A 27,986-nucleotide genomic window follows, 5' to 3' on the forward strand; every position below is an offset into this window, starting at 1 on the left:
TGTATATTGATTCTGATTTTCTTTTCAACCAAAATATTGGATTACTAATTATAATCGGTATTTGTTTTGTTTTCATTGTGCCTTAATAGATATTTTAGTAAAATAATTATTTAAACTGCGCTCTAATTTATACTAATTTGTTTTTATATATGACGAGACGATTAAGTAGCTCCCTTGATAACGCGTTGGAATTGAAAGCTAAGGCACCACAATCTGGGAACATGTGACAGCCATGCGCTCCACTCTTTGACATTGGATACCCTTAATTGAGATAGTGACTGACTACAGCTTCCATTGACAAACCGCGCGCTTGAACATTTTTTAGCATAATAAATAGATTTTAATACATTTATTCCTTTTGATATTATGATTAGTTTATCTATGCATCATAATTAAAATTTAAGTGACTTTTCTTTTCAACCTAAAGTTCAATTCAGATATGGATGTTGACGCAAAAATTATTTGCATCCATTTTGTTTCTATTGTCACCACATGGTGCAGTAGTCCAACGCTAACAAACATGTAAAACTTGCCTTATTCTCTAAAACACCATAAGTTAGAACAGTGTAGACATTTGTTTTAATTAAAGTGAATAAAATAATACAGCGAAATAAATAAAGTGGAAATAAAATAATACAACTGTATAGCTGTATTATTTTATTTCCACTTTAATAAAAATAAAAACTCGAAGGGTTAAACACCAGTGAACCGTAATTTAGCTGAGCTTATAGTGGTCCTACGGTGCCTCTCGCCCATTAGAATCAAGACGTGAAGCAAAAATCTTTCTCTTAAACGCTTTCTACTAGTTATCTAATTCATATATGGCGTTCAATACTAATCCCATGCAATACAGATGACATGAATTCAGACGATGTCATTAGTCATTACGTATTTTATGTTTACGCTAATATTGACATCGAAATTTAATAAGTTTTCTTTTTTAACGCGGTTTTTTATATTATAATTTTCTTCCGATATTTCGAAGACTGCAGCCTTCCTGGTTACTGGGAGGACTAAGGTGCAGGTGGTCCGAAAAGTCAACGATACAATATCTATTTAAAATTTACAATAATTAAAAATTAAAAAAAAAGCGCTGATGACTGTACGACATTTTTGAATAAATATTTCAAACTCCTTTGTATCTTCCTATTTGATTAATTTCGATGTGGATAAAGATAAATCAGTGTTCCCCAAGACTCGCCGAGATTCATCACTCGGTATCATAAATTGCGTGACGGGTAGGATGAGCTCACAGCGTCTTGAAGCCTGGCAGCTGGACTTTTGGAACCCAAAAAACAGGCTGCCGAACCTCCTTACAATACGAAAACTAGTTTTATTTTAATATGATTGGTCTTAAGGCTATTTAATACGTCCATTACGACACTTGGAACTTCAAATCACTTTTTTGTATGCATATCCATACCATGCCTCTTCTCCGTGGACGTGGACGTCAACCATTTTGCATTAAAGAAATATCGCCTCAAAGAAAACAATCTTTTTGAATAAAAACAATATCACTTCAATTACAACTACATATATTTATAACTATCATATACACTACTAACATATTACTTTTTCCTATACAAAGCGGATCCTTTGGGCTTCAGCCGATCCGATAAGATCTGTTGTTTCTCTTGTTCCTTCGCTAGTTGCATCTTCTGGTATCTTTCCTTTGCAAAGTCCAGTTCGGAGCAAAGTTGTACTATTTGTTCTGCATATTGTCTCTGTCGTAACATCCTCAGCTTTTGTTTGTGCTGAAAATGTTTTGAGATAAATTAGATATAGATATACAAATGCAATGAAAGGGTCTCTTTTATACGAGCACAGCTATGTGACCCTACTGTAGCTGATGGTAAGTGGGATGTCCAATAGAATGTCAACTGATGAGAGATGACCTTGGCGTTCAACACAATTATGCTGGCCTGTTGGAACTGGATGTATACAGGCTGATACCGGAACGCGACACAGTTACGTGGTCCACTATGGCGTGTTTTGGCACCTTGTGTAATGTGGTCGATATCCAAGCGGATATAAAATATATCCTACCACCACCAGTGTAATCGCTTGATTGTAATTTTAGATGGTCCAATAGGGTAGGACCTTCTTATAGCTTAATGTCTGTCTCAAACAAAAAATATATATAATTTACGTGGTACGTACCAGAAGCGGTGTTGGTCTTCCGTCCAAAAATGTATAGTCCGGACCGTCGGTAAGAATCCCTTCAGCATTGCGGTTAACTGGCAGACCTCGTGCTACACGCCATTCTTTTGTACCTCAACACAACAGTGCTGCTAAGTGCTCGGGCCACTGAAAATTATACATTACAAATATGATAACACATTGACAAATTGATACATGATTTTTTTGTATTATAGAAATGAGAAACTTACCAACTTTGTTAATTAAACCTAGGCGTAGAGTTACACTCATATTTTCTGTTTATTTTGATTGCAATAAAAATAATTTATATCTACCTATTAGGTTAATTTTCTATTTTGACTTTTATTGACAATGACATTTATGTGCCGTCGTCGTTCAGAAACCTGAGAAGGAACCATTATTTTTAAAATTATGTTTTATACTTAAAATGGTTCTTTTTGAGCTATTAATTACTGACATTAGGTAGTGTTGAAAAATGTACATCATGTTGATAAAAAAACAATTTGATAGTTATTTTATACTTTTTATCCGGGGAGTTCCAATATAACGACAAAAACATTGTCTCTATGTCTGTAGCAGATGAGTCATTTATTTAAAGTCGACATAGAGAACATGTCCTTGGTGCATGATTGGTTTGATATATCTGGAAATCGCATTTGACCAATAAAATCGAAGTTATGCTAACGGTAACCAATAGCATTGCTCAGAAATAAGATATTTTTGAATATCAATGTCATAACCGGTAAACGAAAACAGATGTGATTCAATCGTTTTCTTTCCATCAGAAATATTGTGTTTCGAGCGAGAGTTTTTATTTGTGCTATAAAAGTGGTGTTTTGTTCTTTTGATAAAGGTTTATCTCCAGAGAAAGAGTAACGGGTCACAAAGGTAACATATTATTCCTTATATTACATTACCGGCTTAAAACATTGATTACTATTTAGTTACGCCACACATTAGTCTGGTACTTTCTAGGACATTTCCGAAATATACGCATTTCGGAATGCTTTTTTTGTTGCTTAACAATACTTAGTGATCGTAATTCAACTAGTTTTATGTATAATACTATATAATATAGTAAATCTATAGCCTTGTTTTACGTTATAAGACTTTTGTAAAACCTTTTTTTTACAGTCAATGGAACACAATAACTGGATTCTTAGAAAATATTACGCAATTATACACCTTATTACTATTTGATTCATGTTTGTTTAGAAAAAAAAATGAAAATCATTTACATCCAAAAAAGTTTACAATACCAACATACATTTTTGGATAGCTATTATCCTACAAAGAAAAATAGTCTGTATTTTTAAGTACACAAAATTTATCGAAATAAAATAAAGTTATCAAATTGTTTTTATTGTTTGCATCAGATAAGCATTTTTGCTGTGTCAGGACTTTGTGATAATGAGTAAGAAAGTTGTTTTTCCTTGACTGGTTATTTGTCTGGTGGTAAGCATTACTGGCATATAACAGGACAAACCTATTTAAAATAACATTAACATAACATTATATTACTTATTCTTTGTGTCTACTAGGATTTTCCCAAAAATATTTAATTTACAGACATATGAAATTACGAACTTATTTTATTATGTATAGATGTAGTGTAGCAATACCCTATGCTTGTCATCCTTAAATATTACGGGTTAAGGCCTATTTTACAATTTCAATACATATTAGACAGCTAAAGTAAATGATAGTAATTTGATAACCTATTGGGAGCATAACTAAAACTATTACTAAACTGAAATCATGGGACAGTCCATTAGTTTCAATATAATATTAATACTAATATCAACCCTTTATAACTGAAAGCTCCTCCACTACTGGGAGGGATTAGGGCTTAGTCTACCCTCAAAATTCCTATAGAGAATTTGTCAGATATACAGGTTTCACAATGTTTTCTTCATAGTTAAATGGAGCGATAAGTCATAAAGGATACACACATAATTTTATAGTCAGAGGTGTGTGTCATTTGAACCTGCAATGTGTCTCGGCAGTCCATTCCACTTCTAACTAGGCTATCTCAACTTATTAGTTTCAAAATTCCCAGTAATAACATCACATCTGAATAACGAGGCACTTGAAATTGAAAGTGTTTGACAAGTATAATTAACTAATAATGTAAGTTTGCCTCAATTCACTTATTTTTGCATTTGATTACATTTTACTGTTAACAGAATATAGTAAACAGTTCCAAATCTAGGATTCACAGGCTTACCGGTTTATATTATCAGAGAATTTCCTCAATGTGTAATATAAAATATCATTTGAAGTTGGTTTAAAATATGATTTCTTACTGTTATGCCAATGTTAGACATTGAAATAAAACTATTTTACAAATTTTTATTGGAATGTCTAAAAATATAAAAAAAAAATATTATACAAATTTGTGAAAAATATCATGATATTTGAGAAATAAACATCCATGTTATGCTTGAATTTAATTTTTAAACCAGTAACATTTGAATAGTTATGTAAAACGAATCACATGAGTCGTGTTTCTTATCTCCTATCTAACTCAAATATGCAAAGTTGATGTTGATGTGTGTATTCAGAAACATGTTTTTGGTAAATCTGTATTTTATTCTAAGTTCCAATATAGTTTTGTCGGAACTATTGAGTACAACAGTGTTCAATAAAGAAAAAAAATAGAATGTCGACAAATATTTAATTGTTTTTCATTTATCTCTAGTTTTAAAGTAATTGAAAGGATTATAGTTTGTTCTAAAGAAATGCTCTTTCTTTTCTACTTTAAAATGATAGATTTGTAACTTTTTATGTTTTACACATTTTTTACATATTGCATTAGTAAATACCACATATTATCTTCTTGAAAATAACACTTTACAATAAGACTACTTCAACAGCAGATGTAAAATAAAAAGTATCATTCATTAACACCCATGTCAAAATGAACCTGTATCAAAATTTTTGCATTATTAGGTTTTATATTGATTCTAAAAAAACAGGGTTTTCCCTGTAATCAACCATAATGAGTAGGGTAATAAATGAATTATAATATCAAAGTTTAAACTCAATATAGTTATATATATTTATGATGATATTAAGATCTCACACTGATGAAATATTTGCATCACGCATAGTATATTATCTTATCAGAAGATTATCTTTATGTTTCTGTAATGTATAGTCTACCTATTCAATATTCAGTGTCTATATTTAATTTCCATATCATGCAGTCGAGTCAATAATAAAATTTGTTGCTTATAGTACATATTTGCAATTTTTTTACGACATATTTCACCTAAGAACACATATACTTTGGCTACTGATATTTAATAAAAAGAAATATATTCTAGCATAAAAGAATTCTGGAACTTTCCAATATACACAACATTTCATCAACAGTTTTTTCATCATTATGTTCACATGCTAATCTTATCAATATCATTTGTTACAGCTTATCATATAGGAGAGTAAGTGAAGGATAATCATTCAAAACGGCTACCACAAACCTAAACAGCAGTGATCAGCCGAATTACAACACAATGTGTATGTATAAACATTTTATTAAAAATATTTTTCTTTCCAACAGTTGTCTGTGGGCACAATGTGGCAGAACCAAGGAGTTTATCCTGGAGGTCTATGGATTTTATTTATTTATCTATGTCTCACTTGTGATTTGATGAAGAAAGACTTGGCTCACATATTTACTTTGTTGTTTAGTAAGGATTTGAATAACTTGATATCAGATATCAATATTGATATCAAATATAAAAAACTAAAGAAAAATAAGATACCTATCTAAATAACAGAGTTATTAACATAACAAAAAAATCAATATTCCAAGTATAGAAACAGGTTACAACTCGTGTATGATTGTAAAAAAATAATGAAGGTCTTTTGTCATTAAATTACCGCATTGCACCCAACACTGCCCATTGTTTGTCACAAACACGATGTTGAGCTATAAATGTGTGGTAATCGTTTATTGTTCTGTTCTTCGGGAATATCTGTGGATCTGTTATGACGTCACACATGGAACGATGACGTCAAGTGTATCTTATACGCGAGTGTGACTGAGACAGATATAGTGCATACGATCGGATCCTCAAATATTATCGAGGGATGTCTCGTCCACGTATCTTTGCTAATGTGTATGTTAAAAAATATATTAATGTCTTTGTATCAATTGTGAGGCTAATGTTTAGTAATAAAAACGATTAATTGATTCGTTTCGATTGTCCGGTCATATTATATTAAAGTCTAGGGTAGGTCAAACGCAATGTATTATACAAATGGCCGACAAATCTTTACGTCTGTAAAAGGCCGCAAAGTTTTACGATATTTTAAACCAAATCCAAGTGGTATAGAATTAAATGTTGTTTTAACTTACACGGCATAGATATCACACTTAACAGCTCAATATATGCGGTATCCTGTATTTAAATCGTCCTATTTTTTTATACAAATAAGTGCCGACACTTGGAAGTCACTCGACAAATGCTAAGCGACACAATTACGGGATGAATCAACATAAAGATTAGCTTACTCTCTTCTGCCGGACTTGGGAATTCCGCAATTGTACTATTTACCCTACTACTAATTGATTGAAGGCATGTCCGATGGATTGTATATTGGAAACGCAAAACCAAAAGCATTTAAACCAAATTAGTTACATATTAAAATCCAATGAGTAATAAATGCAGGAGTAATAAACTCAATAACTAGAGACTGCCTTGGTGGCGTAGTTTTTTTTTATTGCTTTCAATGACGAAACGAGCTTGCCGTTCGCCTGATTGTAAGCGATGTGCCCATAAACAGTAGAAACACCATCCAACACCTTGAAATACAAAATATTGTTTGGTATTCCTCTGCGCTCGCCATCCTGAGACGTGAGATGTTAAGTCTTATTATGTCCAGTAGTTACACCGGTTACAATGTCCTCCAAACCGGAACACAACAATGGCACATTGTTGCTTGGCGGCAGCAAATAGACATTGCGGTGGTACCTACCCAGGCGGACTCTCACATATGAGACGCCTGCCACCAGTCGTATTACAATTCTAATATCAGGCCGGAATCTGGGATTTTTGCTCTATATGTCGATATGTTTGCCTCCTATCACATCAACAGTTGGTGATGTTGATTCAACACATATAACATCATCAAGGTGAACCAATTGCGCCTTTGCCTACCCCTTCGAGGATAAAAGGCGTGAGTGTCTGTGACAGTGCCGCATTTATATTTTTTATGAGTGTAGGCCACTTTATTTCCGCCGCCCCATGTTGGTAGGTTTATATATGTACAGATGTAGGTTTCTAAAATACTTAATAATTTTTTATTTGTTTGTATTATGGAAGGCACTAAAGTTAAATAAACGAATGATTAATTAAATCGAGTGAGCGTCCTCTGAAATCTGTCGCCCCCCTAATAGGCTGCAGCCCATAGGCCGTGGCCTATACGGCCTATTTACAAATCTAGGACTGTTCTGTGTGCAGTCTACATGATGATGAAAGCCGGTGTCTCCATGACTCAGTTTCGTAGAAAATTACATTATTGCACTGACATGTGACGTTGAATGCTTTGTCGGGTATTTTTTTTTGTAGTTGTCACGATATTGTATTTATCAGTATTTATATCTTCATATCTTTTGGGCAATCATACTTTATTTATTTATAAATATAAGTCACACATACTTAACCTGTGATAATGCACCTGTTATATGGTTTGTACGAATTATAATTTTATACACATAATTATTTGCGAATGTTGCAAAAAATATTGCTTATCGAAACCTCGCACTAGTGTTCATCTCTCCGAGCCTTTCGGACTGTTAAATCATAGGTAATATGATTAGTTAGTGAAAATTGATAATGAACTGTATTCCTATCCTGCTCTTGGTAAATATATAGTGGCGGAAGAGTGAGAGAGATGCAGCGCTATAAGGCCGTTGGCCAGTAGTTAATTAAATTTCCTGAATTTAGAATTCTGATTGGCTCGCGTCACGGTTTGCAAGAGCTGATATGTTCTGCTCATGCGCCTACGTCACTATACTCGCAAAGGAACAATATATTTATTATTTACATATACCACTCAACAACCTGGTTATAAAATAGGTAATGATTTGTTAGTATAGGTAAAAGACTCAAAAAATCCTGTATTTACTATTAGAACTAAATATATTATTAATGTATAATGTCAGAAATATATATATTATATAATAATTACTCAAAATAATAAATATTATGGCACTGTTCTTATAATCTGTGGCAGTACGAATTTAATAAAGAAAAATATTTTTTAAATAATTCTTTTAGAATGACTGCATTCTTGTTTTGTGATGTCGAAATGATGAAAGCATGTTCTGGGTTCCTTCATACATTACCGCATAGATTTTTAATGAAAATATTTAATAAGTAACATACATAATGATTTCTTATGTTTACGCGAATGTTAGACATTAAAATTGAACTATTTTTCGGATTTTATCCCGACGTTTCGCAACATACAAGGTAGTCACAAAGTCGTTGGATGCGTGCCGCTTCTAATGTTCAATATCCATTAACACAACAATGCATTACATTGTTGAGTTAATTGATTTTGAATATTATTTCCATGAAGAAAATGTGGATAATAGTTTGACAGTAAAAAATTCTCCGCGTTGCGTTCCGCCATATATGACCCTAACTGATCGGTCTAGAAATCTTTGAGGCAGGCTGATATCTATCTACTATCGATTGGACCGACATTTTGTATGCCTAGCAGAAATCCACGTGTAAACTAGTCATAGATAATATAGTAACGGGAGTTCCCGAGAATGACTCGCGCTACACGTCATTATGACGTGGAGTTCACGTCGCAATCGTGGACGTATGCGCCATATTTCTTGGAAAAATAAGTGATTGACTGTAGAGTGTGAAATTGCTGGCTTTCTAAAACAAGTTCATATGTAATTTTATTCATGTTTTAAAAATGTGATTTAAAATTTTCGTGTCGTGAAAATTTTAAAAGGCAATCATGGTTTCTCTTTTATTTGTGTTTAGGGGTTATTGAAAACTTCTAAAAGACGTACAGTCATGTGATATATGTTCTTAATTCAATTTGTGTTAAAATATAACATCGGACCTAGTAATAGTGAGCCAGCGAAATATAATGCCGATTACAGTATGAGGAAAGATGGCTTAAAGTTAGTCATGAGAGACAATAGTTATTGTTGCTGTGGACAGTAGGTTGATGATATAAATAACGAGCAGTTTATGCCTAACTTCAGGGCAGCTTTGATTGATTATATTTTAACTTGACTCGTTAAGTACATAATCATTTTTATTACAATTGTATACTTTTTTTTTTAACCTGGCCTACTTACATGATTGTGTTAATTGATTTTGAATATTATTTCAATGTCGATAAGTTTGACAATAAAAAATTCTCTGTGCTGCGGTCCATCTTATATGCGCCGGCCCCAAATATTAATCTCAGATTTAAATATATGAAACCTTATCACCCAACCCAAGGTTGCGTTAACATTGAATTAAGAAACCGGTATTCATAAGACCGCATGTTGATACAAAATTTGGAGCATTATGTGCTTGAGTAATGTCCAAAGGAAAAATTCTTATTGGTTGCATATGTTAAAGAAACGAAAATAATTTGGCGAAAAAAATAAGTTGAGTAGCGAACAAGGGGTGAGGGAGCCACATGTAAAAGCCCATTTAAAGTTAAGTATAACTACCATAAATGATTTTAACCGCTTTAACCATAGCGAAAATGTACCAAAACCACACACATCACGCATTTATCAACGAAAGGTTATGCAGAGGCACAACTAAGGCACCCCCTTTGCGCCAAATGTGTTCCGTCCCATGATGTGGATAGGATAGGATATCGGACACAAATTCCAGACTCCAGGCTGATACTGAGCAGAAAAACCCGAATATGTATTTGAAAATTTTATAATCCACTAAGCAGAATATAATTTGTTAGACCCACAAATGAATTGTTTTGATTGGTCTATTTTATCCGTAAAGGATGGGTTATTTCTTTGAAATAATCCGTAGATGTATGAGGCGATTATTAACAGAATATTTAATTAAAAAGTATTTAATATATGACCTTAAAATGATAATGAACCGCAACTAATGGCGTTTATATATAAAGACAAAATCGATACTCGACTGTGTCGTACGGACTGTAATTTCATTACAAATATTTCATCGGCGTAGTATCGATACTGACAGAAATAAAATGATTCCAGATCGCTACTGAAAAGACGAGAAAATTTCCTCAGGGAGATAATTTACGCCATAACTAAAATAAAACATAATATCTAAAAGGTTTTTCACCGAAATATAATGTAGATAGCATCATAGTGGTTAACTCTTCGCTCGAACATTGTTGAAGGAAACTCCAATTACTGTGTGATATTACAACAGACTGTAAAGTATCGTGTATTTAGTACTCAAATTCAATTCAAACAGGCCGGAATAATTGTGTCGACTAGCAAGAGGTAATCATTACTCGTCATACGATGCTCCACCTGGATCCCACTCCACTTACCATCAAATGTGGTGGGGTCATTTCATTGTGCTCATATAAGTAAGCAATGAAATGCTAATTTAGAGTCGATAAATTACAAAGCCTTCATTGATAATTTTATATACGTTGGAAATCGGTGTTTCATATAATCACTGTTTTCATTCTCGTCAAATATGCTAGAGTCCTGATTAATATAATAATAATAATAATATCAGCCCTGTATTATATACTTGCCCACTGCTGAGCACGGGCCTCTACTACTGAGAGGGATTAGGCCTTAGTCCACCACGCTGGCCTAGTGCGGATTGGTAGACTTCACACACCTTCGAAATTCCTATAGAGAACTTCTCGGATGTGCAGGTTTCCTCGCGATGTTTTCCTTCACCGTTAAAGCGAACGATAAATTCACAAAGAATACACACATGAATTTTAGAAAAGTCAGAGGTGTGTGCCCTTGGGATTTGAACCTGCGGACATTCGTCTCGGCAGTCCGTTCCACACCCAACTAGGCTATCGCCGCTTAAGAGTCCTGATTAAAATGTATTATAAAAATAACATCAATTGTTCTACATATTTCTCAATACAAAGCATTTCTTGTGATTCTATAACCAACAGGAAGCCTGATAAAGACTACCAATCCTAGGTACATTTCGCGCGATAGTTATGATTAATACGAAGGAAAATTGCATCAGAATTACACAGAACACTACATCGACCCACACTACGTAGCAGTCAGCTGATTATTTTTAATTGCATTAAGCCAATGTACAGTTCTATTACAACGTAATAAGAGCGCTTACGTGTCGCAGCGTGGTCGAGCGACAGTCGTGCTTATTTTATTTTCATACAAATAGTAATGTGTCATGGAGACACATAGATCCATTTATAGAGACAAATATTTGCGCATTTGAATTTTTTTTTGATTTGGACTGCTTCGGTGGCGTAGTTGCACTGCATGCACGGTACAACACCGCTCTTAGATCCTGGGTTCGAATCCCAGGTCGAGCAAAGTGATATTTGTTTTTTTCTGCTCAGTATCAGCCCGGAGTTAAAATTTGTGCCCGATATAGCGACAAGCTCGCCCACTATCACATCATGGGACGGAGCACACTTGGCGAAGAGTGGGTGTCCTGGTTGCACCACTGCGTACCCCTTCGGAGATAAATGTGTGATATATTCGTTATGTTGAAGAATTATGACGCGACTGTATCAATGCGCTTCCTTACATTTGCATAGATGTGTCATACTGCCACAACGCTACAGTCCTCCGACTATTATTTAAAAAGAACTTTCGTTTGTTTTTTTTTTTAAACAATTAAATGGTATAAGCATTTTTTACGACAGATTAAAAATACGAATAAATTGGTTTATTAAATATACTTTATTTTTATCATACTTGCTTAAATTTAGTCGAGACCGGGATTCCCCGAGCGATAAGGCGTCGCGGGGGTTTTAACTGCCGTTTTTTGCTACATTTTCCTGTTGCTTTGTACAAATAAAGAATCACTGAAGAGTCATCTTAAAGGGAAAATTGCACAACGAATACTGATACATCTATGTATTTACTTTGATACGATTTACGACGTTAAATAAAGATAAGTTAATAAATTAAAGAATGGTGTTAAAAATAGGATTAATTCTTGAAAGATAATTAGAATTTAAGAATTTGATGTTTCTAGAATGTTTTGAACATAACACGAATGTTTAGGGTAACGAGTAAATAATATTTTGAAATTACAAACATTATTTGCTCGTTAAATCAACTATCAGGTCAGAGAACGTCAGTCACCGGCATAGCACACAGGAATAGCAAACTGAAGTGGCAGTGGGCAGGACATATCTCTCGGAAGAACTGACAACCGATGGGTTGAACGAGTTCTTGGGCGGAGACCACGACTCGGCAAGCGTAGTGTGGGACGCCCTCCAGCTAGGTGGAGTGACGATCTGCGAAAAGTCGCTGGTTAGAACTGCATGCGACAGGTCGGAGACAGGGTAAAATGGCATATATTAGAGGAGGCCTATGTCCAGCAGTGGACAAAGATATAGGCTGATGATGATCTACTATCAAATGGCTTTCTATAAAACGACTAAACGAAGGGTCATAAAGTATAAATATTAAAGTTACACTATTTTCGAACACGTCACCACTGCGCTATCGATTTTGTGTAATGTTATAAAGAGGTCTAGTTTATGACTCTTTTTGTAGAGCATAATTTATGGAACAAGAGAGCTTAAAAAAACTTGCGTATCTGGGCTATAAATATGCCAATATGTTAATTTAAAACACAGACTGAATGACATGCAAATCCAGTTGCAAATAGTCACATCCAAACTTCTTCAGGTACTTTGGCATATAATAAAGATTTTACTAAGATTATAAGACGGGCTCTACGGAATTATCTACTTTTAGCATGTAAAATTGAATCAAAAATATCCTGTACTTTCCGACTATCTAACAATGTTAAAAGGAAATATGGAATTACAAAGTATAGTTGTCATTCGGGTTTTCCGACTCTACGAGACAGCTCTAACGTATACGCGACAGACGTATGGCGCCTTCCCCACCTCTCAAAACTGTAGGGACTTGGACGCCGCCCAAAGCCAATGTCGATCGATAGCCATTAAACACGCAGTAAACAAAACCGTTGGCTTTCACTCAAATTATGACGTATTTAATGGTAAAAGTGGTATTTGTACACGTAACCAATTACTTTGAGGTGAAAAATTGATTTTGGAGATGTATGTGTGTATGTCTACCATTTGGTGCGTTTTGTTGTCTAGAAATGGTTTTATGGATTTTAATATTTTTGTCCTTGGATTCGTTTTTTTTCCAATAGGGATAAATGATGATTTAAGATGGCAAATATATAAAAGTAGGCCAAAGGAAGGCTTTCAAATGTCTTTTATGGTTTGTGCTATAAATTTTAAGACACCAATTGGAATTGTTTATTGAAACCCGCCCTTAGTCTGCAAGTTATTGAGGATATTGTATACAACTATATGCCAATATTAATAGAATAGGTACGCGGTATGATCACCACTAATGAGATTCCGAGTCCGGCAAAAAAATATTAAATTTTTCAGCTGCGTATCAGCGCGGAGTCTGGCGATAGGTTCGCCCCTTTCATGAGACGGAACATACATAGTGTGCGTGCGTACGCGCTGTGTGTCTGATTGTCTGCGCGCATGTGTGTGTGTTTTACTGCTTACAAAGCATTTTGTCATCACCGGAGAGCTCCATACGGTGTTTATTAATCCATTTCGCGGAACGGAGATAAAGGCAATAGTTATATGAGCCACGAATATGTTTATTTTATGCTTCCTTCATGTTTCCTGGACATATTGTTAGCTAAGGGCTTTTAATGATAAGATTAGTTAGAATTCTTTTGAGCATGTTTCATACTTAGTACATATTGTCACGCAACAGAAACCAACAACCTATTACGAATATTCTGTAGGTGCAATATAGACCTTATATCTTAATTAATATATAAAATATTTGCCGAGGGGTAATCATCTCTCGCGAGAGATGATTACCCCTCGGCAGTCGACACAATTATGCCGGCCTGTTGGAACCGGATATACACGGGTTGATCTCGGAACGCGACACACTTACGTGAGCCACTGTGGCAGCTTTTAACGCCTTGGTTACGGTGGTCACTATCCGGGCGAGAATAAAATATATCCTACCACCAACATACTATAACTCCATAAATTCTCTATTTACAAACATTTAGGAAATGTAATTGGAAGTCAACCCACTCTCGGCTTCTGTATATTACCGTCCGGAAACTAATATCTTCTCGTAAACCTTCGCAAATTCAATTACCATTCATTACGTGCGGTCTCATAACGTCCATGCAATACGCGATATAGAACCATGTTATTGGGGCATAAGGCACAATGATATGGTAATTACGACTGTATTCAACCAACTGCACAAGTCACAACAATTTGTGAACACAGGCGAGACATAGTTTTTGTGTACTCGGTGTTAGAATTTTGCAATGAATAAAATGTTTCGAATCCTCAGTGCAGAACGGCATAACCGAATATTTTGCAATATTAGTTTAGTCGACATATATATACAATAATAATATCAGCCCTGTATTATATACTTGCCCACTGCTGAGCACGGGCCTCCTATACTACTGAGAAGGATTAGGCCTTAGTCCACACACCTTCGAAATTCATATAGAGAACTTCTCCGATGTGCAGGTTTCCTCACGATGTTTTCCTTCACCGTTAAAGAAAACGATAAATTCACAAAGAATACACATATGATTTTAGAAAAGTCAGAGGTGTGTGCCCTTCGGATTTGAACCTGCGGAAATTCGTCTTGGCAGTCCGTTCCAACACACCCAACTAGGCTATCGCCGCTTAGTCGACATGTCTGTACTTATAAAAAAAATAAGTAAAAAGAGAGTGCACCTGTGTATTGCGCACAAACTTGTGCACATAACTCCTGCGTATCTGGCTGATATCCGTTGAGATTGTCCGCCATGGCCAAAATTCGGGTAGCAATAATGATATTAAAAAAATATGCAAAATGACCTTTTTCAGCTTCGTAATAAGAAACATATATTGTTTAAAGGTTTATAAAGATTACTAGTTGACCCGACAGACGTTGTCCCGTCTTAACTATGAATTTGCAGCGCGCGTTCTGTCAATCGCTGACAGTTATTTCAAACAATTGACAGTTATATAAAATTAATATTTTCGTTAAGTTTTCTTAAGGTGGTAGCTCAAGGTCCATTTTCATACATTTTGTTTCGGCTTTAATCTGGGTAACTAAACAAGTATTGGCAAGTATATTAAATTTTAAAGGCCGAAATATCCATGATTATTAATTATTTTTACGTTTTTCTTTCAACTGCGAGAACTAATCACTAACTAGACGTGAATTTAAATTCTTTACTTGCCAATACTTGTTTAGTTACCCAGATTAAAGCCGAAACAAAATGTATGAAAATGGACCTTGAGCTACCACCTTAAATTTTCTAATTTTCCGCGCAATTTTTAGTTTTTGTTTTCATAAGAACCTTCTGACAATAACAAACACAACAACAAAAAAATTGTGAAGTCGATTCAGCCGTTTACGCCTGATGGCGTGACCAAGGGAAATAGGGATTCATTTATACTATTTATACTTATATACTTATTACTATATAGACTATATATATATATATAGTCTTAAGTATGTTCAGATATTATTATCGTTAATTGTACATAGGATGTTTTGCACCAGAGGCGCATTTTGTAAATGATATCATACGGCATCAAATTGCCCGTACATACGCGTTGTGTTTGCGGTTATAATGCAATCATTTGAAAAGTGATGGCGGACGCGAGAGGTGCGTGTATGTTAAGTGTTTGTGGAATTGTGTAAAATTATTTAAGTGTTTGTTTCTCTATCTGGGAATTTCGTAGTCCTGAAACCTTATTCTCTATCACAATGTAAACTTGAAACTCGGCCGTGTTATCGTTCTGAAATTTTCGTGAAATGGTATTCTGTATTTATATTGTGTTAAAAGCGATGCGGTGCCTTACGTGCTTGTTACGAACTGTCAAAATAACGTGTGCCAGAGAATAAGGACCCAGGAGTAATAACAAACAGGATATCGTAGTTTTGTGTGGTGCTAATCGTGTACTATAGTTGAAAAAATGTGGCATTGTATTGTGTTATCGATGGGTATTGGACATACCTACATTGTGCCTCGTAGCAGTTTTTCCTAGCCTCTTTTAACAACTCTGACCTTTACTTTTATTTTAAATTTGCCAGCGTCTCTGTCCGCTTTTAAACTTTTTCCGTGATAAATATATTCGTAGGATAAATTAGCCTATAACACAGGAGTAACGTAGCTCTATATTAGTGAAAAAAATCAAAAATGGCTAAGTATTTCCTGAGATTACCGCGTTCAAACAATCAAACAAACTCTTGAGCTTTATAATATTAGTATAAATTTAACTACTAGCCTTTTCGTATAAGTCAGTTAATACAATATTCTTTATAAGATCTTATATCATATTTCCAGGCATCAAATACCCACCTATTGGTTTACAAATGCAAGAAACAGATCTATTTTTCTCAGAAACACTCTTTAATTCTTATTATGCTGTGTCATGTTATGTTTACTTTCTCTAGTATGCAAATGTTCGTCTGAAGGCATTAACGCTTGCCTATCTCTGTTGCCATTTGCCAAGTAGCAGTGTGCTGTTTGGTTCCAGTTCAAAAAATATTGAGGACAACGCAATTACTGGACGTTATGAGTCTTCAAATTTGTGAAAGATGAGTGTAGTGCAGTCACATGTATTTCGTATTAGGTGTTGCTCGTGGTTTAGCCCGAAAATCACTATCCGACATTTCCAATAAACGATCCTAATTGCTTTTTTCGATCTATCTCCAAAATGGATCAACCAGAATAATATTTTTTTTTACATACTTACAAATGACTTATTGTGATTGGTTCATTCTCGGAATTGGATTGAAGATTGGGATTGCTTATTAAAAACGGTTGTATATCACTGTGGCTATACATAGCTACTTTAAAAAAAAAAACACATTAAAAACCCAAATTTCCCATGGGAGCAAATTACCGCGATAAAAAAGCCTTTATTCAATCAAGTAGTTAATCGAAGACATGGTCTACCCGTGTGTTAATTTTCATCCAAATCAGTTCAACGATTGCTGCCTTTACTTCTAATATCCAAACATTTGTATTTATAATATTAGTAGGATAAGAGTATTTCTTGTTGGTGTGGCTTTTCAAAGGCATGGTTTAACCTATGTGGTATAAAATATAGTAGATATATACTGGTGGTAGGTCTTTCATATGTGAGTCCCCCTGGGTAGCTACCACCGAAATGTCTTTTTCTGCCGCCAAGCAGCAGTGTGTAGTCACTGTTGTGTTCCGGTTTAAAGATCATTGTAGCCAGTGTAACTATTGGACATAATAAGACTTAATATCTCACGTGTCAAGAAGGCGAGCGCAGTGGAATACCAAACAATACTTTGTAATTCAAGGTGTTGGATGGTGTTTCTACTGTTTATGGGCGGTCGTATAGCTTACCACCAGGTGAACGGCAAGCTCGTTTCGTCATTCAAAGTAATAAAAAAATACGTGACTTCTGTTTTATAAGTAAATAGCGCTGGGTTGTCATCGGACGCATTTCGTGGTTTCTACGATGCTAATTATACCAATTGGATGGTTAATTCAATTCCCGCTACCACTCTGATTTCATATTGATCATCAATAATTTTGTTAGTTATATGGAAAAGGACTCTAATACGAAATAATAACGGCTATTTTACTGAATGAAATAAATACTTAAAATTAATTTTAAAATGCAGTGTTTTAGGCAGTTTGGAATTGAAACAAACGCGTGGCACAATATAGTGGTTTCTTTGGATTTTAAGAAAAAAATCCTTTTCCTTGTACACTTATTTGTAAACAAAATAATACATTTTATTATTCACCGTTGGTTGTATATGGTTGTTTGTGAACGTCTAATCACGTCACACTGGACAATCAAAGTTTAGTTGAAACTTAAACTTTCCAACTAAATCGTATTTAAATACAGGTGTTAAATATTGAAGAAAAAAAAAACACGAATAATTTTAAAATAGACTTATTGTAGTTATTTTCATTTTAAAGTCAACATCGAGATATAGACTGTATTAAAAATATGTATTTTTTTATTTCTTACACACGTTTAAGTATTTGTTTACTTTGTTAGCAACTCATCCCGCTAAACACGCCAGATTCATAACATATGACGTCACGCACACGCATGCCAAATCTACGATTTGTTCCGAATGTAAAAAGAAATATGCGAGCCAAATAAAAACGGCGAATGAATCAGCATTTAACAGAAACGGGTTATTGGCAAAGTTGTGGCCATTTAAATATGGTAAAATGCAAATCCTCGTGGATTTATATTACTTTAGTATCTAAATTTAGTTCCCAATTTCAATATAGACTGACTGATTAAGTTTCCGATCAGTTTTTTAATCACATATTTGAAATGGATTAAATCGTAACAAATAACCCATACATTATATTATTTCTAGGTTATTAATTAACAAATAAGTGATTCTGTGTTATATTAAATAATGTTAGTTTAGAATAATTGTGATGTTTTATCAATTTGAATTTATTAAAATTCAGAGTCCCTTCTATTGGCGCCATGTGCAACTGAACAAAACTTAAATTCAATAAAGAACAAACAATTCTAAACTCATATCAAAGACACAAACATTTGTGTTTATAGACTAAACCTGTTTACAAAATATATCCATAGATGGCGTTAGTTACTTTGATGTAGTATTTATATTAAATTCCGACAGAATCTTGGAGCATTATATGTCCTTCCCTTATTGTTTTAAACCCTGATTACTTTTGCCTTTTACGTCCACGAATATATGTCAATGCACTAATCCAAGTATACCGTTATGTTCTCTAAATCATCTGCTCATATTTAGTTCCAAAATGTAACTAGTTTAGTACAAGGTATAGTACTGAGAAAAAATTGTTACAAAATTGTATAATTACATAAAATTGTATGACGTGTAAACATAAGTTAATATATAAATAAAAGTCAAGTGTGAAACAAAACTATCTTATAGTTTAAATAACTCTGTTGTTAGAATACAATGAGTTTTTTACATTTTGGAACTGAAATAACATTACTGTCACGTCTCTAAGAAAAAGTCAATAAAATATTTTTTTTATCTCACAGATCACCCACAAGGTGGATACCCACAGGGTGGCTATCCACCAGGTGGTTACCCACCGCCACCGCAGCCGGGGTTCCAGCCGGCCGGCTATGGTGCACCCGCTTATGGTGATGTAAGTATTAATTAGTTTATTTATAATTTTTTTTCAAACTATTCTAGATGAACATGTTATGCATGTTCTGGATTTGTTTTAAAGGTCATTTTGATCCCCGTTAAAACGCTTTCGGAACATGGGGAGTGTTATATAGCTTCTACTGCCTATAGAATTATTTTTTACAATAATATTATAAATATTCTACTAGGCCGATATTGCTTATACACAGATGCACCAAAAAAATTAAACATCAGTATGAAATGGAACAGTAAGAATAATTCTTAACATCAATAATTTCTTCAATTCCAAGCTGACAATCATATTTGTGTAATAAATAAAACCTTCAGTCCATCGCTTACAGCGTCGATCGATGACTCTGATACATACAAATGGTCTTTGCAACCCACTGCAAATTATTTTCAGTGCCTATGACGCACCACGTCGACAATGTATCGACAATCCGTGCATTAGTACCTACTGCCAACTCAAGCCAAGGTCGGTCGAGCCTCGCTTCCAAACGTAATTTGTATACATCACAGGTATTACATTGCAGGCTTTTGAAGCATTTTGTATGTTTTTAAAAAGCGAATAACTGATGCCTAATGCCAGCTTGGTACTGGACTCGTAAATTGCAATTTGACCAAACTATATACAACGCCATCTATTATCAATTATCTAAAACTAATCAATATTTAAACACCGGCGCCGCGCCGTCCCCATGTTTCCAATAAAGGACATTGTATTCAGTGAATTTATTGGGCTTATAAGGACGAACCATTTCTCACCAGCCACGGTGACTAGATCAGAGCAATGTGGTACTTTGTAATTCGAAATGCTAGGTAATATTGCTAATGTTTATAGACAGGCGCGAACTGTTCGTTTGGCGATATAGTAAATCAAGCGTGATGTTAAATTAATTATATATGTGTATCTTCTATTATAATGTAACTCTAGACAAATTGCTATTGATATATGAAAAATTAAAAATCTAATTAACTTTGGCAGTGATAGTCAACTGTCTTGAAACACATTGACGGAGTCGAGGGCAACTGTTTCCATGCCCCCCTGTCTTCGGTTTTCCTCAGGAGTAGTGCTAATAGAAAGTCCTGTTAGTTTTTATTTGATCAAACTAATGGGTAGGTGATGGCCTACGTGGTCTTCTACCGTCTATTTTCCCTAAAACCAGCAGGTTGTCGAAGTATCCTGGGTGTCTTCAGACGATTACTGGTTCGCTACATTGATTATACGTATTGTACCGATACTCAAGTACTCGTATGATTCAGTCTGATTTTATAATTCCGGTAAGGGCTGACCGGATACAAAAATACTTCTATATTTTACATTCTATAAATTCTTATCGGCTGTTATCACGACTAAAACCCGGCATATGGTGAGGTATATCAGTCGCATTGAACACAGTGTGTGAACAGGTCGTTTTGACTTTCTAAAAATGCAGGTAAAAATATTTTTTTTTTTTATAACCAAACGTTATGAGACGTCCTGTGTGGTTAAGTGGACGTACTATAACGTCATACAAAAATATTTTGGGTATTGTGTTTCTGTACTCAAAATTTGGAACCGGTAATGGGATTAATCTCTATATAACTTAATTCATGAAATACGTGTTGTTATAATCAAGATTAAACCTTATAGGTTCTGATACTTGATGATGACAGCCTATCTCTTTAGTGTTTATAAGTAAAGAGTTCCTACAATAGACCCTATGATAAGGCGGCATAGTCGAAATTATGATGACGCGTTTTCCAAAGTTTGCCCAAATACTGGACTAGCTTATTAGATGTACACCGGAGATGTACACATGTCACAAACACGATAGGCCAGATTATGCCTTTTTGGAAAATGTGTAGAAAAGTAACCATAGATCCACCTGCAAAAAGTTAGGATAACTACTAACTAATTTAGGAAAATTATCTATTTCGGCTCGAAATTATTCGGTGGCTTCCCACCTAAAAATAGCAGTGCCTGTATCACTCCAAACAGGGTTGTGAAATGTAATAGAATCCATGATTATGGAACCTCAATCGATAGCCACTGAAAAAGCGATAGCAGATAAAGGCGCACCATGTGAAATGATTAAATAATATTGTGCATTAATGTACGCAATGGGTATTGTGTTTTTTACATTGAGCCTTGTTTTTTCTGATGGTGTAATTGTGTAGGTAGGTAGATATACAGGGTCATTTTGACATAGCGTTACTAAATGAAACCAAATACATATTATCTAATTGAAAATAACACTTTGCATAAAGTTACTTGAGCCATAAATGTAGTATAAAAAAGTTTAAGTTTCGAACTAAATAAATATTAATTAAAAGTAATTTTAATTTTACACGCCCTAAAGCCACTACTACTACTCTAAGAGAATTTGTTGCAGCGGCAACATCATACTTTCAGTCAGAAATTCACCTGCGCACACGCCATATTCGCATTAAACTACAAAATAATCAGAAAACTAAAACCAGGATTTTTCATGAAAATATTAGTTTTTAACGGATGATTTTTGGCACAATGTCATCAAAGGTGAAGACGAGTATGTGGTTTCATTCAGTAACGCAATGTCAAGATGACCCTGTATACTATGTGATGCTTACGGTTTGGTTCAGTTTCGTGTTTCCTGCGTGAAACTCCTTTTGATCCGGGTTTTTCGGTTTTCGCTTCAAGTCTCTGAAAAATTCACGTAGCCAGCGCCATCTATGCAAAAAACTCATATTAAAGAATTCTATTATTTTCCATACGAGCAAATTACCGGAATAAAATAGCCCAAGTGTTCATCCAGGACGTTGTCTACCCGTATGCCAAATTTCATCCAAATTAGTTCAGATGTTTCTGCGTTTACTTCTAACAAACATCCATACATATTCACAAACTTTTTCATTTATAATATTAGTAAGTTAATATACTATTTGTTAATTAAAAATGCATGTCTTAGTTAGGCTAAAGTTACTAGCTTTAAAAAAAATATGAGTATATTATTTGATTAAAAAAATAAACTTTTTACTCTATATTTCATGACCATCTCGTATAACACTTCAAAAACATCAATCCAATATGTTTAATTCGTATTATAAGTCACACATTATGATATTTAAATTAAATCTTAGTTAATTATGAATATAGCATCAAATTGTTTACATCCTATAATATTTCTTTAAATTTATCTAATATTTAAAGGCCTATGTTATAAGTATGTGTTTACGCTGTCCGTATCCCAACGAATACACTTCGTTTCAAATATAATGAAGAAGGTACTAGGTTTAGGAAGAGGAATTATCGAAACTCCGGTAATATAAAAAATCGTGCGAAACTATTCCGCGTAAAGCAGTGATGCCGCAAAATGATTCGTTGTATAACAATTTCGATGGTTCTTTCCAGGCGGGGTACTCACCCAACGTGGGAGTCGGCGAAGATGGCGAGGTCAAAGGCTTTGATTTCACCGAGCAGTCCATACGGAAGGCGTTCATCAGAAAGGTAAGCATTCAACAGTCTTTCAAGAAAGTCTTTTCATGAGTTGTTCTGGAGTGTTAAGAGATGTCAGAGGGGGAGGGGCCCCCCGGCAATAATACTTCACAACAATAGCGAAAGATGAAATTTCCCAAAAGGGACTACGCAACATAATATAGGTACTGATGGATGTATCAAATCAGTCTACCCAAATCTTTCTAATGATGATTAGATTTTAACCTATATACCATCGGTTTTTACCTATATAGCAAATAACCTTATTGTGTAGTATATAATGTTATATTCTCGGGACACGGCGTAATGTCATGTAGCTGTCATGTTAGCCGGCAAACATTCCGATGCTATATGGGTTAATTACGAATGGAATGTAATAGCCAACAGGAATCTGGTAATAATGGACCTTTCCCCACTGTCTCACACAACCCTTTAATCCGTTTATTTACGAATTTGTGTCGAACATTATGGAACCCATTTCTTATATCAACAAAGTTAATTTAAAAAAAAATTGCGTCCTGTAAGCATTTTTTTATTTTTAAGGTCGAGCTATACATAAATAATAACAACTTTAAATGTTCATAATTTTCCATACAATATAATACATACAAATAAAAGATGGATATCTGTCGAACGGTGCCTGGAAACACCTGCCATCGTACCCAGTCTCATCACCAAAGTCCCAACTTTAATATACAGGCTGTTTTTATCATTGATGTATATTCTATAGACACGAACATCCATATAAACTATTTGTTCAAAATCTGAACTGAAATGGCAACCAAAACGTAACTGTTATAACCTATTTCTTCATTTGAACAACAAATAATTTTACTTATTTGACTAATATTTTTTATTCAAATCCAGGTTTACATTTAGACTCGAGTTCTTATATTACGAGCGCCACTCCGTACAACAAGCTATCAATATTGACCATATTAAAATCAGTTTGAATGGATGACAGTTCAATTCAGTTGAACACAGTGAATGTTCGGAACGCCAAATCTAATACGTAGTACATATATATCGATGGCTTTAATATTTCACTTTCGCGTTCCAGGTGTACTCGATCCTGATGTGTCAGCTGCTGGTCACGATGGGTTTCATAGCTCTGTTCCTGTTCCACGGACCGACCAAAGCCTGGGCCGCGAGGAATCCCTGGATGTTGTGAGTATTCATCCCTGTTCGACAGAACTATTGTTTCATACAAAGCCCTTAGATGCGGAGCTACATGCAAAGCTTGTTAAACGTGAAATATTTTACGGATTCAGTAAAAAAAATTCATTTAGACGATGACTATTTTATCTGCATTTGACCATTTTTTAAATGCCACGGTAAAATTGTAGTATAGTTTCACAGCGTACAAGGTGCGCGTGCGCATACTGTGCTGAGATCTATGGGTTCCATCTCCGAGTCGGATATAGTAAAAAAATATCGAATGTAACCAAGCTCAAGATATATATTTTTATACGTGCATGGCATAGTGAACCTGATGGTAAATGGAGTTTAGTCCAATAGGAAGTTAACTGACGAGAGATGATTACCCCTCGGCAGTCGACGCAATTATGCTGGCTTGTTGGAATCGATATACACAGGCTGATCCCGGAACGCGACACACTTACGTGGGCCACTATGGCGGGTTTTAACACCTTGTGTACGGTGGTCGCTATCAGGGCGGATATACAATATATCCTACCTCCAGTTATGTGGATATGTTACACCCATATCCTTGAAAAAGGCATTACACCATGGAGATTCATTAGAGAATGTATACAATTTTATAATTTAATTTTCGTCGTCTGAGTCGTCGAAGCAGTCTTGAACGAAGTACAATATAACGTTCTTCTTCTTTTAAAAATGGCTCCACCGTTTCATCAGTGATTTTGCCAATGTCGAATGGGTAGTAGTTTAAAATATTGACATAAGTTTATTAAAATATCTTTCGACCTCGAAGTCAATATAACGTTGCGTGTTGTGTTGCAGCTGGGTAGCGTTCGCGGTTGTGTTCGTGTGTCTGATCGCGATGGCGTGTTGCGACGGCGTGCGGCGACAGGCGCCGATGAACTTCATCTTCCTCGCCATCTTCACCGTCGCCGAGAGCTTCCTGCTCGGGGTCACGTCCAGCGTGTATGATGTCAGCGCGGTACGTACAACAAAACAATTACATTTAACGACTGAGCCCACCTCTGTTTGATTTAAAAGAAATCTCAAGAACTACGTAAAATGGGCTAAGATTAGCACAAAATATATTTTTATAATAATTTATACACAGAAATTATGTGTTACCGACACGAACCAAGCTTATACTTTACGTTATATTTTGTTGATTTAAATTATTTGTTTCTATAATAATAATATCAGCCCTGTATTATATACTGCCCCACTGCTGGGCACGGGCCTCCTCTACTACTGAGAGGGATTAGGCCTTAGTCCACTACGCTTGCCTAATGCGGATTGGTAGACTTCAAACACCCTCGAAAATTCCTATAGAGAACTTCTCAGATGTGCAGGTTTCCTCACGATATTTTCCTTCACCGTTAAAGCAAGCGATAATTCACAAAGAATACACACATTATTTTGTTTCTAAAGATAACATATATTTGTCATTGACACAAGTTACCATGAATATAGTATGGTTTTTGGTTTTGCCAATCTTAAGCTATTTTGTTTTTATATATTAATATATTTATTTGATATGTTTGCAGGTGATGATGGCAGTCGGTATAACAGCAGGCGTGTGTCTCGCGCTGACGATATTCGCGTTTCAAACTAGGTGGGACTTTACCACCATGGGCGGGGTGCTGCTGTGTGCCACCGTGGTGCTGCTACTCTTTGGTAAGTGCTACTGGGTTTCAGTATATATAGACCAGTGGAAGCCTCATACCGTCTCCAGGTGGAGATATAGGGCCTGAGTATGATACTACCGCTTAGAGAACCATGTCTGATATAGGGTGTAAAATAATGTCGACAGTAAAATTTCGAAATGAAAACCTAAATAATGACAAATTCAAAATCGATGTGTTTTTAATATGAATAGCGATGATTTATAAGTGATAACTAATACTTAGATATTGATTGCATCGTCTACACTCTATACAAGGAATGAAAATGTTATTTCGTATATTTCCAGGTATTATCGCGATATTCATCCCGCGCAACAACATAGTAACTCTAGTATACGCTTCGCTCGGCGCCCTGATCTTCTCCATGTACCTGGTGTACGACACGCAGCTCATGATGGGCGGCAAGCACAAGTACAGCATCAGCCCCGAGGAGTACATCTTCGCAGCCCTCAACCTGTACCTGGACATCATCAACATCTTCCTGTACATCCTGACCATCATTGGCGTCGCTCGCGACTAGGGGAACGAGTAAGGGCACGGTCGATTCTGGCTGATGGTTGTTGAGTGCGTGTGTAGTGATGTCACCATCTTAACCCTGAAATTATTAATTACTAACTTTGTATCGACGACTATGATAAACCAAGCAAAGTATCTATCTCAAAACATTTGGAAAGTCCATTTTAAACAATCGGAAGATGCCGATTGGGATTGTTTTTTGAATTCAGCAGTTAGTCGATTATCGATGTATTAGACTGGTCGCGTCACTAGTTTAGTCGATAAATGGAGAACTACACACGCAATGTCTGGTATCGTGTCTGCAGTATTTCGGTGCGATACGCTTTGCTTTCTAGAGCTGTAAATAGTCCGCTTGGGCGTTATACCTGTGTATTATCACACCGAAATATTACAGACGCCATTTTATTAATAATTGGCGTATTATTCTGTTATATTACTATTTTCTAACTTGAAATAAATGTTTAATTTTTAAATGGCACTCGGTGCGAATACTACTTTAATTATTATTTGGATTGTATGGTCGATAGCATTTAAATGGTTGGAGACAGTTGCCCTTATAAAATGTACCCAAATGCACCGATATGTTCACTTTACACTTTGAGAGAATATGATCTCTATTTCGATATTGATAATATAATCATTGATATTTAGTGTCTACTTAACATCACGAATGAAAGTATTTAGAAGCTTTATATGTCCGTGTCAACCAAATATATATCGACATTACCGACGACAATAAAATAATGTCGATATCGATATTTCGAATTATAGTTCTCAAATATGATAATTATAGTATAGAAAGCTACTCATTGCCGCCAATAACAAGGCAATACAGAGCCACGTTGTCGATTACCGAAGTCGATAACATGTTGATTCAAGCTCTAATATCCACTAATAATACTAGGTATGTGATTGTATTTACTATATGTCTAGTACAAGTAATGCTTGACCTGTAAACTTGACATAGTCACTTATCGATAAAATAATGATATAGCTCTATGTTACTATATGAGTGTACATTCCATTGATTCGCAATAGTTAATTTTGAGAAATCTCTCGAATGTGAGGCGAAATCTTCATGCCATGCTATGGTCGATATTGCATCGTAGAAATAAAATATATTATCGTATTCAAGTCATTAGGTGTTTATCGACTCTTGACTATGCCAGGTATGCAACATAATTTATGTAAAAATATTTTTGTCTGTACTGATATTAAGGTTTTGTTATTTTCGTTAAACATTAAAATAATATTAATAGACCAATTTGCGTTTCCTTTCACATTGCCTATATTTTATTTCAATGGAATTTATTATAAGTCCCTGTAAGCCCTTTCGGAGTATTCAATAAGATTTCAGTAATTCTATTTTAATTGTAATTTACACTATCAATCTCGGGTTGGAAAAAGTGATATTGTATTTTTCTGCCCTATCAGTCCGAAGTCTGGAATTTGTACCCAATATGGCCATAGACTCGCCCCCATCACATCGTGGAGCGAAAAATGGGTACCTTAGTTGCAACTTTGCCTACCCTTTGGAGAGTTAAGGCGTGAAGTGTACCGTTTAGTTTTTAAAATAGAGTAAGCATTAAAATAAGTAATTATTGTGCTCAGTTATAAATCAACAGGTATTGCTCGTGGGCACGTCCGCGTG

The 27,986-nt window shown here is 35.0% G+C and overlaps 1 protein-coding gene and 2 long non-coding RNA genes across 5 annotated transcripts; 2 read left to right on the plus strand and 1 right to left on the minus strand.

Moving 5' to 3' along the window:
- Positions 1–1,523: 1,523 nt before the first annotated feature.
- On the minus strand, positions 1,524–2,534 carry LOC119189433. The gene is made up of 3 exons (XR_005112411.1): positions 2,391–2,534; positions 2,161–2,307; positions 1,524–1,754 (listed from the first exon to the last, which is right to left on the minus strand). It is a non-coding gene; the product is annotated as an uncharacterized LOC119189433 (long non-coding RNA).
- Positions 2,535–2,702: 168 nt separating this feature from the next.
- LOC119189432 lies at positions 2,703–5,626 on the plus strand. Its single transcript, XR_005112410.1, has 2 exons — positions 2,703–3,048; positions 5,591–5,626. It is a non-coding gene; the product is annotated as an uncharacterized LOC119189432 (long non-coding RNA).
- Positions 5,627–19,387: 13,761 nt separating this feature from the next.
- LOC115450349 (protein lifeguard 1) lies at positions 19,388–27,599 on the plus strand. Of its 3 annotated transcripts, none has more exons than XM_037438890.1 (6): positions 19,388–19,517; positions 22,893–22,988; positions 24,037–24,143; positions 24,960–25,119; positions 25,682–25,811; positions 26,107–27,599. In XM_037438890.1, the coding sequence occupies exons 3-6, from the start codon at positions 24,052–24,054 to the stop codon at positions 26,337–26,339; spliced, it is 615 nt and encodes a 204-aa protein (XP_037294787.1). In that variant the 5' UTR covers positions 19,388–19,517; positions 22,893–22,988; positions 24,037–24,051; the 3' UTR covers positions 26,340–27,599. The 3 variants fall into 3 exon arrangements, with proteins under 3 accessions (XP_037294787.1, XP_037294786.1, XP_037294785.1); XM_037438889.1 differs by lacking the exon at positions 19,388–19,517 and adding an exon at positions 20,935–20,955; XM_037438888.1 differs by lacking the exon at positions 19,388–19,517 and adding an exon at positions 22,572–22,801.
- Positions 27,600–27,986: the final 387 nt, after the last annotated feature.

The sequence above is a fragment of the Manduca sexta genome, chromosome 15 (assembly GCF_014839805.1).
Source record: "Manduca sexta isolate Smith_Timp_Sample1 chromosome 15, JHU_Msex_v1.0, whole genome shotgun sequence".
NCBI classification, from domain to species: Eukaryota; Metazoa; Arthropoda; class Insecta; order Lepidoptera; family Sphingidae; genus Manduca; species Manduca sexta.